The sequence below is a fragment of the Raphanus sativus genome, chromosome 2 (assembly GCF_000801105.2).
Source record: "Raphanus sativus cultivar WK10039 chromosome 2, ASM80110v3, whole genome shotgun sequence".
In the NCBI taxonomy this organism is placed as follows: domain Eukaryota; kingdom Viridiplantae; phylum Streptophyta; class Magnoliopsida; order Brassicales; family Brassicaceae; genus Raphanus; species Raphanus sativus.
In genome coordinates, this window is record NC_079512.1 from 7,188,637 (window position 1) to 7,207,911 (window position 19,275).

The following is a 19,275-nucleotide window of genomic DNA, read 5'->3' on the forward strand; positions in this document are numbered from 1 at the left end:
TATAGTTTTGATGTTTAGTATTTCGTAATACTAATTCAAGTGTCGAGAATTGAGTTTATAACCGTTAATTTTTGTATTTCAAAAGTATTTATCGATATGTTAAAGATTAAATATTTGCGACGGAATTGCAAGGAATGAATATTGTATTGTAATTCACTCGCGAAGTCCTTGCAAAATTGCAACGTTTTTGCAACGGATCACTCTATCGCAAATTTGCGATGGTTTAGCGTGAATTTGCGGAGTTGCCTTGCAAATTGGTCGCAAATTTGCGAGGAAACTTTTTTGACGCAAATTTGCAAGTATTTTGCAAGAGAATATTTTTCTGTCGCAATATGCTCGCTATTCCGTTGCAATTTTGCAACGGAATTATTCCCTTGCAAATTTTCCTTGCAATAGGAGTGTTTTCTTGTAGTGAGTACCTCGGAGTATTCAACAAGACAACCAACGGTAACACCTCGAACAACATAATAGCTATCGAGTTAGATATAAATAAAGATGAAGAGTTCGGAGATATCGATGACAACCATGTTGGGATCAACATCAACGGCTTGAGGTCTGTTGTCTCTGCTCCTGCTGGTTACTATGATGATAACGATGGAAAGTTTCACAACCTTTCTTTAGTCAGCGGAAAGGTTATGCGGCTTTCAATCGTTTATAGCCAACCTGATAAACAGCTCAATGTAACCTTAAGCCCTGCCGAGTTCTCCGACACGCCACTGGAACCGCTTCTGTCTTTAAAACAAGATCTCTCACCTTACATTTTGGAGGAGATGTATCTTGGCTTCACGGCATCAACTGGTTCGGTCGGAGCAATCCACTATATGTTGAACTCGGTCTCTGGTCCTGAAGTGGACTATCCATCGTTTGATATAAGTGTAGTCCCCACCCTTCCTCCATATCCAAAGAAAGTGACTGATAAAACAAGGATTATATTAGCGGTTTGTTTAATATTAGCCGTGACCATTGCGTTTGTAACTTCTTTGATTGGCTTCCTCTTCTATATGAGGCATAAGAAGGTCAAAGAGGTTCTTGAAGAATGGGAAATTCAGTATGGACCTCACAGGTTTGCGTACAAGGAGCTTTACAATGCGACAAAGGGTTTTAAGGAGAAACAAGTTCTTGGAAGTGGAGGTTTTGGTCAAGTCTATAAAGGAACACTCCCGGGTTCCGACGCAGAGATTGCTGTGAAACGGACTTCTCAAGGTTCAAGCCAAGGAAAGAGCGAGTTTATAGCCGAGATATCGACCATTGGTCGTCTAAGACATCCGAACTTAGTCAGGCTTTTGGGATATTGTAGACACAAAGAGGATCTTTTCTTGGTTTATGACTGAAAGCAGAGAAGGAAGAGATTGTTTTATAAAAATAACAGAGATAAACTGAAGCTTTCCATTGTATTTCTTGCTTAAAAGTTTCATTACAATGTATGTTGCTATTTATATTAAAATGAGAAAGCCCTAGTTGTATGCCTTGCTGTCAATCACAAGTTGAGTCTGCGTTGGTCTCAAGCAGCTTAAAGCTGTTCTTCAATGTTATTGTCTCCTGCAATCCGTACAATGCAGGACCACTTGCTTTGTCTCTTTCTTCTGTCTTCTTTGCAAAACACAATGTGACCGTTGCTTCTCGTGTGGGCTTTACGTTTGCATCCTGAAGGCCCATTTCATTGTTGGTGAAACTTGTCTCAGCCTTTGGCATTTTGTTCACTTTAAGTTTCACCTTTAAGTCTTCTTGTGCCTCTGTTTCAGAAACAGAACAAGTTTCTGTTCTTGTCTTTTCTTTCACTTTCCAAACCTCATTCTTCTTGCCTCCACTGTCTACATGCCCCCTCAAACTTTGGGTGGGAGAAGCTACCACACCAAGTTTGAAACGCAGTTCCTGATAGCTGTGAGTAGACAAGGACTTAGTAAAAATATCAGCTAATTGATGAACTGAAGGAATGTGATGAACGATCAGTTTTCCCAGAGCCACTTTCTCCCTCACAAAGTGAAAATTGACTTCGAAGTGCTTGGACTTCTTGTGCATAGCTGGAGTAGCTGATAAGTATACGGCCGAAAGATTGTCACAAAAGATTCCTGGAGGCAACGGCTGAGGCATACCAATCTCAGCCATGAGATTAATCAACCAGACTGTCTCAGCTGCAGTATCTGACAAGGTGCGATATTCAGCCTCTGTGGAGCTTCTTGAGACTGACTGTTGTTTCTGAGCAGACCAGGAAATAAGATTAGACCCCAAGAATGTGCAGAAGCCACCCGTTGATCTTCTTGTATCAGGACAGCCTCCCCAATCACTGTCACTATAAGCTCTTATTGCAGAATCAGTATCTGCAGCAAAGGAAATCCCGTAATTTGTCGTTCCTCTCAGATATCTCAGAACTCGTTTGAGCAGTAGAAAATCAGTCTCAGTTGGAGCATGCATCTTCTGACAGATGTAGTTTAGCGCAAATTGAAGATCAGGCCTGGTTAAAGTCAAGTACTGCAATTTCCCGGCTAGACTTCTAAAATAAGTAGGTTGAGGAAACAGAGGAGATTCATCAGGTAATCGATTCAGTTGCAGAGGCAAAGGAGTGGATACTGGTGTGCAGTGAGCCATGCCTGAGACTTGCAACAGATCCTCTGCATACTTTTCTTGATTGAGAAACAGTCCCGTTGAGAGAAAGTGCGCCTGCAGCCCAAGAAAGTAGTGGAACTGACCCAAGTCCTTCATTTTAAATTCTCTGTTCAGTGCTGCAAGAAGTTGATCGATGACATTTTTGTTGCTTCCCGTCAAAGAAATGTCATCAACATATAAAAGGAGCAAAATAATGTCACCATTTCTGTTGTAGATGAACAGAGAAGGGTCTCTGATGCTGCAGGTGAAGCCGAAGGCGAGAAGAAATTCACTGAATCTATTAAACCAGGCTCGAGGAGCCTGTTTAAGGCCATAGATGGCTTTGTTAAGCTTGCAGACATATCCTGGTTTCTCCTTGTTGATGAACCCAGGAGGTTGATGCATATAAACTGTCTCTTTCAAATCACCATACAAAAACGCATGCTTCACATCTAGTTGTTTTATATCCCACTTGTTGACTGTGGCAAGATGAAGAACAGCTCTTACCGTTGGCGACTTGACCACTGGACTGTAAGTATCCAAGTAATCTATACCCTCCTCCTGATTGTATCCTTTCACCACTAATCTTGATCTGAGACACTTCACTGAACCATCAGCATTTAATTTGATCCTGTTGATCCATCTGCAACCGAGAATATGCATTTCAGGACGATATGGAACCAGTGTGAAGGTATCTGTTTCATCAAAGGATACCATTTCTTCTGTCATGGCACCATTCCAGCCAGGATGTTTCAATGCTTCAGTTACTGTTCTTGGTTCAGTGATAGCAGAGTTGACATGAAAGAGGATATAGCGAGGATTTGGTTTTGTTATACCAGCTTTAGACCTCGTGATCATTGGATGTTGAGACTGAGAAGGCGGTATTGATTTGTCTGGAGCCGTGAGTCTCTGTTGTGATTGACCAGAGTTGTTGCTGAAATCTTTTCCTGATGAGGTTTGAGAGGTTTGAGATGTTCCAGTATTAGCAGAGCCAGACAAATCAACTGAAGGTAATGATCCAAATTGAATATTGGGTACAGTCTCTGTAACAACACCTCTGGTTTGAGAAAGAATAGCTCCAGATGGTCCTTGATCAGGAGGACTAATTGTCGTTGAGCTTCTTGTAACAATTTGTAAAGGTATTCCTCTGTTTGTCGGAATATCAGGCGTAGATCCTGAAGCAGAAGATGTAGCAGGTTCTGCAGAGTTGTGATGATCAGAGGTAGCTTTAGTGTGAAGAAAGCTTTGTTGCCAAGCAGCAAGAAGCGGAGTAGGTTGTTGCTGATGCAAATGCGCATAAGTCGAAGCAAAAGGAAAGTTTTGTTCATCAAACAAAACATGGCGGTTGATGTATACCCGACCAGAAGGAGGATGCAGACACCTGTATCCTTTGTATTTTTCATTGTATCCTATGAAAACACATTGCAGAGACTTAGGATCCAGTTTGTTGGAGGAGTATGGTCGGAGAGAAGGATAGCAGGCACTGCCAAAGCTTCGTAGAGCAGAGTACTCAGGCTTCTTGTTGAACAGAACCTCATAAGGACTCTTATTGTCTGAGAGAGAAGACGAAGGCAACAGATTCCCAAGGAAGCTTGCAGTAAAGAATGCCTCTACCCAGTATTGTTGAGGCACCTTTCCATCGAATAACATAGACAAACAGAGCTCAGTGATGTGTCTATGTTTTCTTTCTGCCAAGCCATTTTGTTGAGGAGTGTGAGGACACGATATCAACTGTTTTATTCCATGACTTGCCAGATGAGACACAAATCTGTTGCTTGTAAACTCACCTCCTCCATCACATTGAAATATTAAGACTTTCTGGTTTAGTTGTTTTTCAACCAGATTTTGCCACAAGATGAAAATTTGCAGAAAATCAGACTTCAATCTTAGAGGATAAAACCAACAATATCTGGAGAAATGATCAATGAAGACAACATAATATTTGAATCCCTGAACAGAGTTAACAGGAGATGGACCCCAGAGATCACAGCTTATTCTCTCAAGAGGTCTACTAGATACATAATTTGAACTAGGAAAAGGTAATCTAGCACTTTTGCCAAGTTGACAGGAGTCACAAATCTTGGACATGCTTTTATTGATGTTGATAGCTAGCTTGGAGGATAGAATTTGCAGAATCTCTGCACTCGAGTGCCCCAGTCTTCTATGTCAAACCTCAGCACTGGCTGCAGCTTGACGAGCAGTGTAGAAGGCAGAGAACATCGAGTTTTCCAGCAAGTAGAGGTCTTTAAGTCTGGTTCCTTGAGTCAGGATTTGCTTGGTTAGCTTGTCCTTAACATACACACCATCACAGTCAAATGTAAACTCACAAGGAAAATCAACAGTGAGCTTTGACACTGACAGAAGAAATTTGGTAATGTTCGGACAAACTAAGACATCTTTCAAAGATATAATACCTGAGGAACCAGAGTTTGTTTGCAGAGGCACTGACCCAATGTGTGTTATTGGTAAGAAATTACCATCTGCTACCATCACAGAATCATGACCACGGTAAGGCTGAGACGTCTGCAGGTTTTGTTGAGAGTTAGTCACATGAGCAGTGGCAGCAGTATCTGGGTACCATTCAGTTCCCTGATAGGATTGTTGAGCAGAAGGATGAGCGTTTGTGACATGTAAAGCAGCCATAGCAGTAGGTAACTCCTCACTTTGATATGAAATATCAAAACGTCTGTAGCACTTGAGAGCGTTGTGGCCAAAACGACCACAAATTTGACATGTGGGTCGCGATGAAGAGTCTCCTTGAGAAGGATTATTACTCTGAGGAACTTGTTGATGAAAACCTCTTCACCGAGTAGTGTATACTCCTCTCCCTCTGCTATAACCAAAACGTCCATTGTTACCCCCACGACCTCTAAACTGAGTAAAGTGAGGAGCTTGCTGAGTGTAGTTGACACTCTGAGCATAACTTTGGTCAGCAGTGGAGACTTGAAACGCTAGATGGGGAGATACAGAAGTCTGAGCCCCTTCATACGATTTTAGCCTATCATCAAACCCAGTAAGCCGAGGAATGATATCTTCAAATGTAGGAGCTTGAAAAGAGTCCATAGCCCCTTCAATACTGGTTTTGATGGGTTCATAGTCACGACCCAAGCCTTGTAGAGCTGCAAAGATCTTCATTTTCTCAGTAACAGGGCTTCCAACTGAGTTCAACTGATCACACAAGCCCTTGATCTCCTTTAAGTAGTCACTCATAGTCTTGTTGGCTTTGGTGACAGTCTGTAATTTTCGTTGAAGCTCAAACAGACAGGCAGAGGTAACTCTGTTGAAGTGGTTGCCTAGAGAGATCCAAACCTCTTGCGCAGTTTGAGCTCCAAGAACTATACTCAGAATGTCTTCAGACAGAGAACCAACAACTAACCACGCTTGAACAATCTGGTCAGATCTGACCCAGAGCTGATAGTCAGGGTTTGGAACATCACGGAAGCCTCCATTAATGTTTGGAACATGTATGATAGAAATAGGAGGCGGAGAACCTCCATTCACGAACTCAAGAAGACCAACGCCAGACAGAAAAGACTCGAACTGGCGCTTCCAATGTATGTAGTTGCGCTCAGTAAGCTTGATAGTAACACAGTTTGTGATGTCCAACTTTGGTTGAGAATAAAGATCTAGATTGTTATCCATGGCTCAGGAATTTCTCCTAGAGCTCTGATACCATGAAAGCAGAGAAGGAAGAGATTGTTTTATAGAAATAACAGAGATAAACTGAAGCTTTCTATTGTATTTCTTGCTTAAGAGTTTCATTACAATGTATGTTGCTATTTATATTAAAATGAGAAAGCCCTAGTTGTATGCCTTGCTGTCAATCACAAGTTGAGTCTGCGTTGGTCTCAAGCAGCTTAAAGCTGTTCTTCAATGTTATTGGCTCCTGCAATCCGTACAATGCAGGACCACTTGCTTTGTCTCTTTCTTCTGTCTTCTTTGCAAAACACAATGTGACCGTTGCTTCTCGTGTGGGCTTTACGTTTGCATCCTGAAGGCCCATTTCATTGTTGGTGAAACTTGTCTCAGCCTTTGGCATTTTGTTCACTTCAAGTTTCACCTTTAAGTCTTCTTGTGCCTCTGTTTCAGAAACAGAACAAGTTTCTGTTCTTGTCTTTTCTTTCACTTTCCAAACCTCATTCTTCTTGCCTCCACTGTCTACATGCCCCCTCAAACTTTGGGTGGGAGAAGCTACCACACCAAGTTTGAAACGCAGTTCCTGATAGCTGTGAGTAGACAAGGACTTAGTAAAAATATCAGCTAATTGATGAACTGAAGGAATGTGATGAACGATCAGTTTTCCCAGAGCCACTTTCTCCCTCACAAAGTGAAAATTGACTTCGAAGTGCTTGGACTTCTTGTGCATAGCTGGAGTAGCTGATAAGTATACGGCCGAAAGATTGTCACAAAAGATTTCTGGAGGCAACGGCTGAGGCATACCAATCTCAGCCATGAGATTAATCAACCAGACTGTCTCAGCTGCAGTATCTGACAAGGTGCGATATTCAGCCTCTGTGGAGCTTCTTGAGACTGACTGTTGTTTCTGAGCAGACCAGGAAATAAGATTAGACCCCAAGAATGTGCAGAAGCCACCTTTAAGTCTTCTTGTGTTGCAAAGGAACAAGTTTCTGTTCTTGTCTTTTCTTTCACTTTCCAAACCTCATTCTTCTTGCCTCCACTGTCTACAATGACTTCATGCCCAATGGAAGCCTTGACAAGTATATATACTGTAACGACAAGAACGAGAATCAAGAACGTCTTTCTTGGGATCAACGTTTCAAGATCATCAGAGATGTTGCATCTGCTCTACTGCATCTGCATCAAGAATGGGTACAGGTCATCGTTCATCGAGATATCAAACCGGCTAATGTTTTGATCGACCAAGAAATGAATGCAAGGCTCGGGGATTTCGGATTGGCGAAGCTGTATGATCAGGGAATCGATCCTCAGACGTCTAAAGTGGCGGGAACGTTCGGTTATATCGCGCCTGAGTTTCTAAGAACAGGAAGAGCAACTACCAGCACTGATGTTTACGCATTTGGGTTGGTTATGCTTGAAGTAGTTTGCGGTAGAAGGTTGATTGAGAGACGCGAGGCGAAGAACGAAGAGGTTCTTGTGGATTGGATCTTAGAGCTTTGGGAAGAAGGGAAACTCTTTGATGCAGCTGAGGAAAGTATCCGTCAAGAACAAAACAGGGGTGAGATTGAGCTTGTTTTGAAGCTAGGTGTGTTGTGTTCGTATCAGGTAGAATCCGTTAGACCGGATATGAGTGCGGTTATGGGGATCTTGAATGGCGTTTTGCAGCTTCCAGATAATCTTCTTGATGTGGTAAGGGCTGAGAGATTGAGAGTACAGCCTGAAATATCAATGGAAATGCTACTTGATATGAATTCAACGGGTACGTTGCCGTTCACAAATTCTTTCATCTCCCATGGACGATGAAACCTGAAAAGAATCTAGTTTTGATGAACATTTATATTCAATCTATCAAGAGATTATGTTATTTTACTTGTGTCAAAATTGTACCTGAACCAACCTTAATTTGATTTTCAGCAACAAATAAAATGGCAGAGAACAAAAAACTCTATTTAATGTCTATATAGTCTACATAAATGTGTTGGTCTCATTGACCAAAGTGTCTCAAGGGGAAACCGTCAGCAATTTTATGCAGCTACATGATATTTTTTTCTCGGGAGAGAGCTGTAGATTCTAGTAGAGCTGTGTCTGTATCTGTGATGGCCTTTATGTCCTTTATTTTTGTATTAGGTGATTTTCTCGTATTCATACACCATCATCAAATAATTACATTATAAGAATTATTAATTCATAGTAGAGATTCTTTATTCTAGAAAACAAATATAATTGTATTGAATATGATCTACTGAGCCGGCCCACCGACAGGTGCAAGTGAAATTGGAGATGGAGCCGTTGAAGATTGTGCCAAAGTATGTTCTACTTTTTACACTAATGGCTCTACTAAGCTTGCAATTAAAACTGCCTAAACAATTGTACCTTCGAAGATATGCCACGCAAATGTTTTGATAACGCGCTTGGGAAGTTTGGTTTACCCGAATTTTGGAGAGTGGTCAAAGGACCGCACATAGAAATTTTAGTTTACCTGAGTTTTCCAGACGATCCGCGGGAAATTCTGGTGGGCATGTATTATAAGGAAGTATTATGCAATCAACGATTCGTACACAGAAGCTCACGGGGATACCTTGAGCAGTGCATGAATTAAACGTATTTCTAGCTCTAGTGTTACGGCAACAGATCTTTTCTGCTTCTACTTGAATTTGCGCCATGACAAGACATATTATGAGTACCAGGGTCGTCTTTTATCACGTGCAAGTGGAGCGGTCGAACAGGGTCCAAAATTTTAGAGGATCCACAATTTCTTTTTGTTTTAGTAATAGTTATAAATTTAAAATCATATTTTTATAAAAAAATCAGAATAACTATATTTGAATTTAGGTTCAGTATTTATAACCAATAAATGTAAAATACAACTTTTCATTTTGTTTATATAACCAACCAAAAATGCAATAAATTAGGACATAATTAATATTTATATCAATTATATATTTCGGAACGTAAGAAACAATTGTTAATGTGTGTTTGAATATTCAATGGTAGTATATAAAGTTAACATTCTAATTGATTATGTTTTGGAAACAATTATTAATTAGTGATTATAAATATGAATAACAAAATATATTTTCACCATTTTTTAATTAGAAATAGCAAACATAAAGAAAAGAAAACTAACCTACAACTTCTGTTGACAAGAAAAAAGAGTGATTTGTCCAATCAAGAGTATATAGTTTGCTATCCAGATTTGTTATTCTGCTATATTTATAGATTATGATTTTTGATTATGCAAATAAACATAATAAAATAACTGAAAAAGTTAGAAGAATGATCAAATTTGATGATTTGATCGATGATTTTGCATTGAAAAATATTAAATAATCATGTTCAATGATTTGATCAATGATTTGAAACTAGAAAATAGTGTTATTTAGATATAAAACAGCTAAATTGATAGATTTATTTTATATTATATTGATATCTTGTAAAAAAAATCAAAATTATTTTACATTGTTAAAAAAATCTTATTTTCTTATTTTGAACAGGGTCCGTCTGAAGTTTGAGACGGCCCTGATGAGTACACTTAATATCACAGTTTTTCCTTCCATCCTTTGATTGATATTTACTTGTTTGATCACTAAATGTAGAGAAAACACTAAGCTTGTATTTATGAAATGGTGATGAAACCACTTTCGTTTAAATATTAGTTGCACAACAAAAAAAACTTCAATTATTTAATGCTCACGTGATATTTATTTAGTGCCATGAGTTAGTATCGGCGATTTGTCTCAAATAAATGGGTTTGTCTAGTGTATACATTAGTATCATAAACTACTTCACCTATACCAGCAACTTATTTAAAAACAATGGCATCAGTGGCGGAGCCAGAATGTTTTTGTACCGGGATCAGTCATTAACCTATATATATTAAAAAATTGCCGATAAAAAAGATATATAATTATTCATAATTATATAACTAAAATGTTTACAAAAAATAAATTTACATATATAAATCAAACTTAAAATGTTTTTTGTTAAGATTGGATTTTTAAAATCTTTAAATAGTTTTTAACAAAAAAATAAAAGAATCATTTAAAAACTATTCACTGACATAATTTTGTAATACTATTTTCATAATTTTATTTCTATAGATTCTTCACAGTTATTTTTAAAAATTAAATTAAAAATCTACAAAATATTTTAAAGACTAGATAATTCACAAAAGCCTGTGAGTACATTAGTAGCTATCATGTTTTATCAAATTCTAAATAAAATCCAAAGATAAATATAGAAAATTAAATTAAAAATGTAAAAGAAAATAACTTGAACATACAAGATTTTTTTGTTTTTAAAAAAAAACATACAAGATGTTTTATATTTTTTAGCTCTCAAAAAGCAGAAATGAAATGGTAGGCTAACTTTGATTTAAAAAAGAGTAGGCTAAGTAAGAGTTTTTGAGTATTTCAAAATCTGAGTTTTATGTTTTGCTAAAAAATTATATAGTTATATAATATTTTAAAAATTTGTAATATTGGTATTGTATTTAAAGTGGATTTAAATTATAAATGAACATAAAATCAGAATAAATATGAGTTTAAGTCTCTAATTATTACTTGGCCAATTTATTTAAGCTTTTGTTTTCATTGTTTTAATTTTTATGGAGTCAAACTATAATATTTGGTGGAGTCATTTTTTTTTCATGAAAAAAAAATTTGTATTTTATAAATAAAGTGGTGGGGTCAGCTGACCCCCTCCACCCTCTATGGCTCCGCCCCTGAATGGCGTCCAGAGAAACATTCATCTTTTATTCCCGATATTTTTCTAAATTGTTCACTTCAATGCTGACCTTTTTTTTGAATTTTGATACTTCATATATTTTCTTAACAACAAATTATATAATTTCCCATCACAAATTCGATTTTACTGATGCCGAGTAATGACCCAGCAATCTTTCAAATTGATAGCGCTTGTCGTTTTCTTACTAGATATACTCTAGAGATTATTTGAGAAATAACCTTATGAAGTTTGCTTATGTTTCATCATCATATTTATTTCATTATAAAAGAATGAAATATATTAGTAAAAGTGATAACATAGTTTGAAGCTAATTGTACCTAAACATTTGTATTTAATGTTGATTTATATTTTTGATAAACCTTTTTAAATGGTAATAACTCATAAATCATAACTAAATTAAATCTAGTAAAATATAACATTAAAATACAAAATAATATATTTTTAAAATAAAATATTATTTAATCATATATTTGAAAATTATACAGTTCTTATCACTAAAATTTTCTTCAAAATTGTATGCATGCTTTTTAATTATAAAGTTGTAGTTCTACTATCATCGGTTTCCTTTTATATTTAATTTTTATTGAAATACTATTTTGTTTCACTTATTGATAATTTAAAAATTATTTCTAACAAAATTTATTCTTAATTTTATATAACTTTATTTAATATATTTTAACCAAAAGAAGTGAATAAAAATCTACCACTAAATTATAATTGTGAATATATACATATCCATTCTTAAATATACATTTTCAATAAAAATTAGTTGTTTATCTCAATCTTTAAATTCAATAAAAATTAAAAGTTAGAATTAAAAATATTGATAAGAAAATAGGAAATCCAAAATATTTACATAATTTTTTTTTTTTTTTCAAATCGCAGGAAGAAAACATAGTTTTATTTGTAAAAAAAATAAAGAAAATGTTATGACAAAATGGAGTATTGCTAGTATGAGAACAAAATTCAACAAATTGATTTTGATTAAATTATTAAGAGAAAAGACCAAGATAGCACCAAAACAAGTTTTGTCACAAAAATAGCATCACAAGGAGGAAAACTTAAAAAGTGCTATTTGAGAGAATTTCCCTTAAATTAAGAGTTTTTCAGTTAATAAACAGAAATCGGGTGTTATGCTCAAATTTATCCTTGAGCTACCCTATAATTTTAGAGCGCGATGTAGCACTTAAGGATCGAATCCTTGGAGATTCTATGGTTCACACAATAGACTTGAGTTTCATACTAAACTAGATCAATAATAGAAAGTAATAAAGAAAGCAGTAACTAGTTCATTTGTAGTATAAATAAAAAACACTAGATCTTGACCCGTGCGACCGCACGGATATTAATTTTCAGTTTTAGTTTTTTATATTAAATAATATATTTATAATATTTAATCGTTTTATATTGACTAAGTTAGGGGTGGGTATTTGGGTATCCACTCGAATTCGGTTAAAATCTATTCGGATTTGAGTTTTTTGAGTTTAAAGATTCTAGCTCTATTCGGGTATTTATAAACTTTGGTTCCGGTTTGATTCAGATCTTTGCGGGTTTGATAACCCGTTTAAACTATTTTTGAATTTTCAAAATTTATATATCTTTAAATTTCCCTAAATCTAAAAATAAAAATAATATAACATGTAAATTTGAGTAATGTAAGCCAAAGTACCTAAATTAAAAATTAAAATAGATTTAACTTGAATATTTGGATGAAGAATAAATATATATTTTAAATATTTTTGGAGTTTTGATTGTTGTTTATCTACTTTAAAATGTTTACTTTTGATTATTTTTTATATTTAAAATATTTTAACCAACTTAAAATAGCTTATATCCTGGATATTAATTCGAAAAATAGCTGACATATCGAAGTATATAAATATGATTTAAATACATTTGAATATCCGAAATATTTGGTTCGGATGAAGTTTGGTTATGGTTCTCTAGATACCAAAATGGTAAATCCGCTTGGATATTATCTAGTTTCGGTTCAAATTTGCTAATATTTTTTCGTTCAAATTTTTTAAATGAAGAGTTGATATTATAATTTCCAGAATCGGTTGTCTAATAAAAATGTATTTTTTTTTGAATTTGACATTGATTTAATGGAGAAGTTAATGAAGTGTATTTAATTCAAATTTAATTTTGGAAAACACATTAATATTAGTGGAAAAGACAAATCATTAAAATATGAAGTATTATTTAATTTTGTATTTAATTTAAATTTAATTTGCAAAACACATTAATTGAAGTGGAAAAGACAGCATTAAAATAGGAAATATTATTTAATATCAGTGGCATACCATTGTAAATAAAAGTGAAAACTAAGGGGTATTTTATATGGGTACTTCTCTTTTAATAATATAGATTAGATCCAAAGAATTCAAACATGGAAGTCAAAATTAGCAAGTAATAAAATGCTAAGAGTTTATGAAGAACTATTCTAGAACTTAAATCACAATGATAAACTTAATCAGCTTTCACTGCAACAACTATCTATGTCTAGATTTTATAATTCCAGATACCTCTGGAATTCATAAAACTACGACAAGCATTAAATTCAGATGCGATATTTTCAATAAAATTGTAAACTAAATCTCTTTGCGGATAGTTATTTAGTTCATTGGTTATTTCAGTGAATCAATAATATTGTCGTGTCTACCAATTATTCTATCAAAGTTCTAATTAATTACACTAAATTTAGCATTACGATCAATCAATGATGAAGAAATCTATAGATAACCTTAGCATTTTTTTCAACTTAGCATTTCTATCAACTTAGGAATTCACCATAAACCCTAGAGAACCCTAAATCTAACAAGGAGATTACTCAAACATGATCAAGGAAAGAACAATCAAAGTCTAAATAAATTGCATTAAGATAAATATAGAAATATTTGAATTCCAATTTAATCTCTCAAAGAGTTCTGATCATTCTCTTCAAAATAATTAGGAGTAAGTAAAGGGTACCCTAAACAATGGCTTAAAAACATAATATAGAGTAAAACTCGGCCTATGGGCCAACATCATAAAACTTGTGTCAGTATCTGGTACAACATGGGTGTCGGCAGACATCGAGGGAGGTGTTAATCGACACCAGAACAAATTCTCGACTTTGTTTTCTCATGCATCACTTCTCTTAAAACTCCAAATAACTTCAAAAACTCCAAAATGCTCCAAAATTTATCTGGACCTACAAAGACTCCAAAAACGACTCAAAATATAACATAAAGAGTATAAATAAACTTCTACCATGGTTAAAGCCTATAAAACCATGACATATCAACTCCCACATACTTATCATTTGCTTGCCATCAATCAAAAAGGCGAACATAACCGTGGAAGAGATTTGAAAACGCATGAATTAAGTCACATATCTTTTAGGACCATCAATTTCACCATTACCTGTTGAAAGCTACATCAAATTGTACCAACCTTAATACTCCATATAATAAACCTCAACTTAGCAACCAAATCATTTGTTTGCCCTCAATCAAAACAGAAAACAAAACTGTGGAAGAGGTTTGAAAATGCAGGAATTTACATATCCTTAGAACCATCACTTTCACCATTACATTTTGAAAGCTACATCAAATTGTACCAACCTTACGGAAGAAAGACTTAAAGGGATCTTCAATATGGTGCAAATAAATCTGGTTAGATGTGTATCTATGTTTCATAAGACAGCTCAGGTGATTCAGTTAGGCATATATCCTCATAAGACAAGTAGTACTATCAGTTGTTGAATCGTCTATAGAATCTTTCTCAAAATTGTAATATAATAATAAATCAGTGTTAAAAATAATATAATTACTATTAAATTTCATTAATAATTTAATAGTATTGCAATACAAAAATCTTTGACGAAGTGTTCTCAAAATAGGTCTTACAAATAAAGGAACAAAATAAAAAATTATTATTTAAATAGTTATCTTAAATTTTAAGAATCTCATCCAAAATCTGAGATTCTCAACATGCTGTAAGTTGTTAATATATCCGTCCTTACTAATTTTTATCTAAAATGTTGTAGCTGTTAAATTAGTCCTAGACTAGTAATTCAAAATAACAGTTGCAACAAAAGAAGTCAATAGATATTGACTAAAAAGATAAACCTTATTCACGATATTTGGTCATTAATAGCAAAAAAAATATACGTGGCAACCCCAAAATTCATGCATTTTGAAGAAACATTGAGACTTTACTAAAATCTCCACGCCAAAATATGGGAAAATGCAAAGAACCCAGAGTGGTAGGATCTGTAATTACAGAACATACACCACAACAATCCCATGAAAAGACTTCTCCAGCTCATGACTATATATCTTATGAAACAGAGAACTAACTAACCTATCGTATAGGCAACACACAACCTGTGTATCCACACATTCTTTCTATTTTTAACTAACTAAAAGATAACACATAACAAAATAGTGGAATTAAGTTGTATAAATGATCGAGAGAAACCATCTTTTATCATTGCAAGGTACAAATCTAACAACGTTGGTTTTGTAATTGTGTCTGACAGTATCTTTTGTTTGTCACCTTTTTCTCTCCCTCTTTTTATTTCAGTTCATGTTTGGTAGGCTCGTTGTTTGTACCCAAGAGAAGAAATAAATGGGGGAAAATCAATTGTCCACAAACGAGGCTGCGTCTGCAAGGCAGAAGAAAGTGGATGATTGGTTGCCAATAACTTCTTCTAGAAACGCTAAATGGTGGTATTCCGCATTTCACAATGTCACAGCCATGGTTGGTGCTGGTGTACTCAGCTTGCCCTATGCCATGTCGAACTTAGGATGGTATTATACCAAACTATCTCAAATTTATATTTATGTAGTTATATATCTTATTAATTTCAAACACACTTGCAATATAGATGTTTACTTTTAATTTGATGATGATTCCAAGCTGATTAGTAAGGACGTAAATATTAATATGTATCTATAGCAATCGAACAATTCATGATTTAAAGAAAAAATCCTAAAATATTTTTAAATGTGTATAGTTAGAACCTTAAAAAAATTTAACATATATTTTACAACAAATGTGATGGTCTACAAAGATTTTGAGACTGACCACTAATATTTTACTTACTGATTTGTCTAAAAATTTGATGGCAGGGGACCTGGAGTGACGGTTATGATTATGTCATGGTTGATAACGTTTTACACCATATGGCAAATGGTGGAGATGCACGAGATGGTTCCAGGGAAGAGGTTCGACAGGTACCACGAGCTGGGACAGCACGCATTTGGAGAGAAGCTTGGACTATGGATTGTGGTGCCACAACAGCTAATTGTTGAAGTAGGTGTGAACATTGTGTACATGGTGACAGGAGGAAAGTCATTGAAAAAAATCCATGACCTTCTTTGCACCGATTGCAAAGAGATAAGAACTAGCTTTTGGATTATGATCTTTGCTTCCGTACATTTCGTTCTTTCTCACCTTCCTAATTTTAATTCCATATCTGGTGTCTCCCTCGCGGCAGCCGTTATGTCCTTAAGGTAATTCCAAGTTCATACATATGATAATGATAAATATGATTAAAATGGCTATATATTGTTTATAAGTTCTTAACCATTTATCAAAAAAAAAAAAGATTTCAGCTTAGGCTTCCATATTACTTGTAGATTTCGACTCAAAATAAATTGATAACTAGTGAACTTTCATAGGTTGCATAGTATGTAACTTATAGTTAATGTGAGATTTCTTAATATGGATTTATATGTAATATATGCAGCTACTCAACAATTGCTTGGGGAGCCTCGGTGAAGAAAGGGGTACAACCAGATGTAGACTACACGTTTAAAGCCACAACGAGTTCAGGAAAAGTGTTCAACTTCATGAACGCTCTAGGAGATGTCGCATTTGCATATGCTGGCCATAATGTGGTGCTAGAGATTCAAGCTACTATTCCTTCAACTCCCGAGAAACCATCTAAGATCCCAATGTGGAGAGGAGTGGTTGTTGCCTACATTGTGGTTGCCATCTGCTATTTTCCTGTTGCATTTGCTTGCTACTATATTTTTGGAAACAATGTGGACGACAATATTCTTATGTCACTAGAGAAACCAACTTGGCTTATCGTCATGGCTAACTCATTTGTGGTTATTCATGTTATTGGAAGCTATCAGATATTCGCAATGCCAGTTTTTGATATGCTTGAAACCTTTTTGGTAAAGCAAATGATGTTTGATCCTTCCTTCAAACTCCGTTTCATCACTCGAACTTCATATGTTGGTAAGTTTCCTTTTATTTCAGATTGAATCACTACTCTTACATAACAAAATATGAATTTATTAACATTTGACAACTTGATGGAACAGCTTTAACTATGTTCATTGGCATATGCATTCCATTTTTTGGTGGATTACTCGGATTTTTTGGAGGATTTGCCTTTGCCCCAACAACTTACTACGTATGTAACTCAATAGCAAAACTAAGACTATTCTTATATTTTAAGGAAACAATAATAAATTATTTTGATAAACTTTTTTTTCCTGTGATTAGCTGCCATGTATAATGTGGTTGGTTCTCAAGAAACCAAAGAAGTATGGATTGTCCTGGTCTCTTAACTGGGTATATTTCCTTTTACTCATCATATTCCACCATCCATGTCATTTTATTTAATTTAAAAAAAAAAATTGACGATAAATTGTTGTTTGGTTGTGTGCAGTTCTGCATAGTGGTTGGTGTAATATTGACGATCGTAGCTCCCATTGGTGGCCTCAGAAACATTATTATGTCTGCTAGTGACTACAAATTCTTCTCTTGAACAACTATATGCAGTCATGCATTTATTATGGAATACCATCTATGTTAGGACTTCCAAATGTAACGCTAATATTTAAAGAAAAACATGACTTGATGCTGCTTCTAAACTTTATTCTCTTTTATTGATGTATATGTATCTTCTATATATAAATTATATAAATAATATCTGAAACAAAAGTATAGGAAACCATCCATTATCATGTTTGTTTGGGATAAATATTGCCTCTTCATGTACATTATATAGCATTCTTGTAGAAACGACATCTAATTGCACCATATATTTGATGGGTTTTTTTTTAACGCTGATTTATTATGATATTACAATTACAATTATTAGAAACATTACATAGACGATTCGACAACCGACAATACTACCTGTCTTATGAAGATCTACGCCTAACTGTATCATCTGAGCCGTCCTATGAAGATCCACGCCTGATCAGATTTACTTGCACCATGTTGAAGATCTCTTGTAATCCTTCCTTCCATAATCGCATAGTTGCCTGTAATCCTTCCTTCCATAATCTGCATAGTTGCCTAATAAATCGCGCTCTCTCCGGGACTTGAAACCTGGATTTGAGAAAATCTGCAATAAATTGCATAGTCTGGGAATCGAACCCCAGACCTGGGTGTAGAAGCCTTTAGACTTTAACCATTAGGCTAAGGTACTTCCACCGTATATTTGATGGTTTAGGTGAGCGTTTCTTTCAAACTTTTAGCACGCAGGTTAATTTATTTATTTATACACAGTAGATCCTAAAACGAATTCACAATACAAACTATTTTTCTTTTTTTAAAAAGTAAGATAAGAAAAACTACTCAAAAGGAGATCTATTATCTATTAATTCTGACCTAGAGAATTAGAACTATCTCATAATTTGTTATGTTAGCAAGATGTCTTGGGATGTTATTAAAAAAGTTTCATTTATTATTTCAACAACATATGTAATATGAGATTTGAATCATAACAATGACATAACGCCCAATATACACTGAATTCTTAATACAGAAATGCAGTGAATATATAAGATAAAATAGTTGAGAGCAACTCCAATTTATTATAATTCATTTTTAATTTAAAAAGTGTAACTCTAAAATAAAGTTGAATTTCACTACAATGTATTATTCTGTTTTTTACTCCAAAAATAAATATTTACAAATGATTCTCTTTTTATTTAGTTAATAATTGTTAGTAGTACCTTCAACTTTATAAAACTTTAATAACTAACCCAACTATTTTATGTTTACAAACTTCCATAAAAATATATTTTATTTAAATTAAAAATTAAATATCATAAATACAATTACAACTTTTGTTCAAGCTTCAATTAGTGCAATTCTTATCATATCATATGCAATTTTCCTAACTCAAAAGTAAAACATGCATTAAAATAACATAAAGAAGAAAACAAAGTTTTAACTTGTAATTTGAATTATGTACTCGATCCAAATATTTGTACATATATCAAACTCAACAAGTACAAATGTTATTAATCGAAACTTTGACCCACAAGATAGACAAAATTGTCTATTCTG

The 19,275-nt window shown here is 34.5% G+C and overlaps 3 protein-coding genes across 4 annotated transcripts; all 3 read left to right on the top strand.

Annotated features, from left to right (window-relative positions):
- The first annotated feature begins 332 nt into the window (after positions 1-332).
- LOC130508494 (L-type lectin-domain containing receptor kinase V.5-like) lies at positions 333-1,331 on the top strand. The gene has a single exon (XM_057004032.1). The coding sequence runs from the start codon at positions 333-335 to the stop codon at positions 1,329-1,331; it is 999 nt and encodes a 332-aa protein (XP_056860012.1).
- Positions 1,332-7,278: 5,947 nt separating this feature from the next.
- LOC130508495 (putative L-type lectin-domain containing receptor kinase V.8) lies at positions 7,279-8,025 on the top strand. The gene has a single exon (XM_057004033.1). The coding sequence runs from the start codon at positions 7,279-7,281 to the stop codon at positions 8,023-8,025; it is 747 nt and encodes a 248-aa protein (XP_056860013.1).
- Positions 8,026-15,314: 7,289 nt separating this feature from the next.
- On the top strand, positions 15,315-17,834 carry LOC108841036 (lysine histidine transporter-like 2). Of its 2 annotated transcripts, XM_057002783.1 has the most exons (7): positions 15,315-15,451; positions 15,538-15,764; positions 16,086-16,469; positions 16,706-17,205; positions 17,292-17,383; positions 17,476-17,544; positions 17,642-17,834. In XM_057002783.1, the coding sequence occupies exons 2-7, from the start codon at positions 15,583-15,585 to the stop codon at positions 17,738-17,740; spliced, it is 1,326 nt and encodes a 441-aa protein (XP_056858763.1). In that variant the 5' UTR covers positions 15,315-15,451; positions 15,538-15,582; the 3' UTR covers positions 17,741-17,834. The 2 variants fall into 2 exon arrangements, with proteins under 2 accessions (XP_056858763.1, XP_018469324.1); XM_018613822.2 differs by having other exon boundaries at positions 15,371-15,764.
- The last annotated feature ends 1,441 nt before the right edge of the window (positions 17,835-19,275 follow it).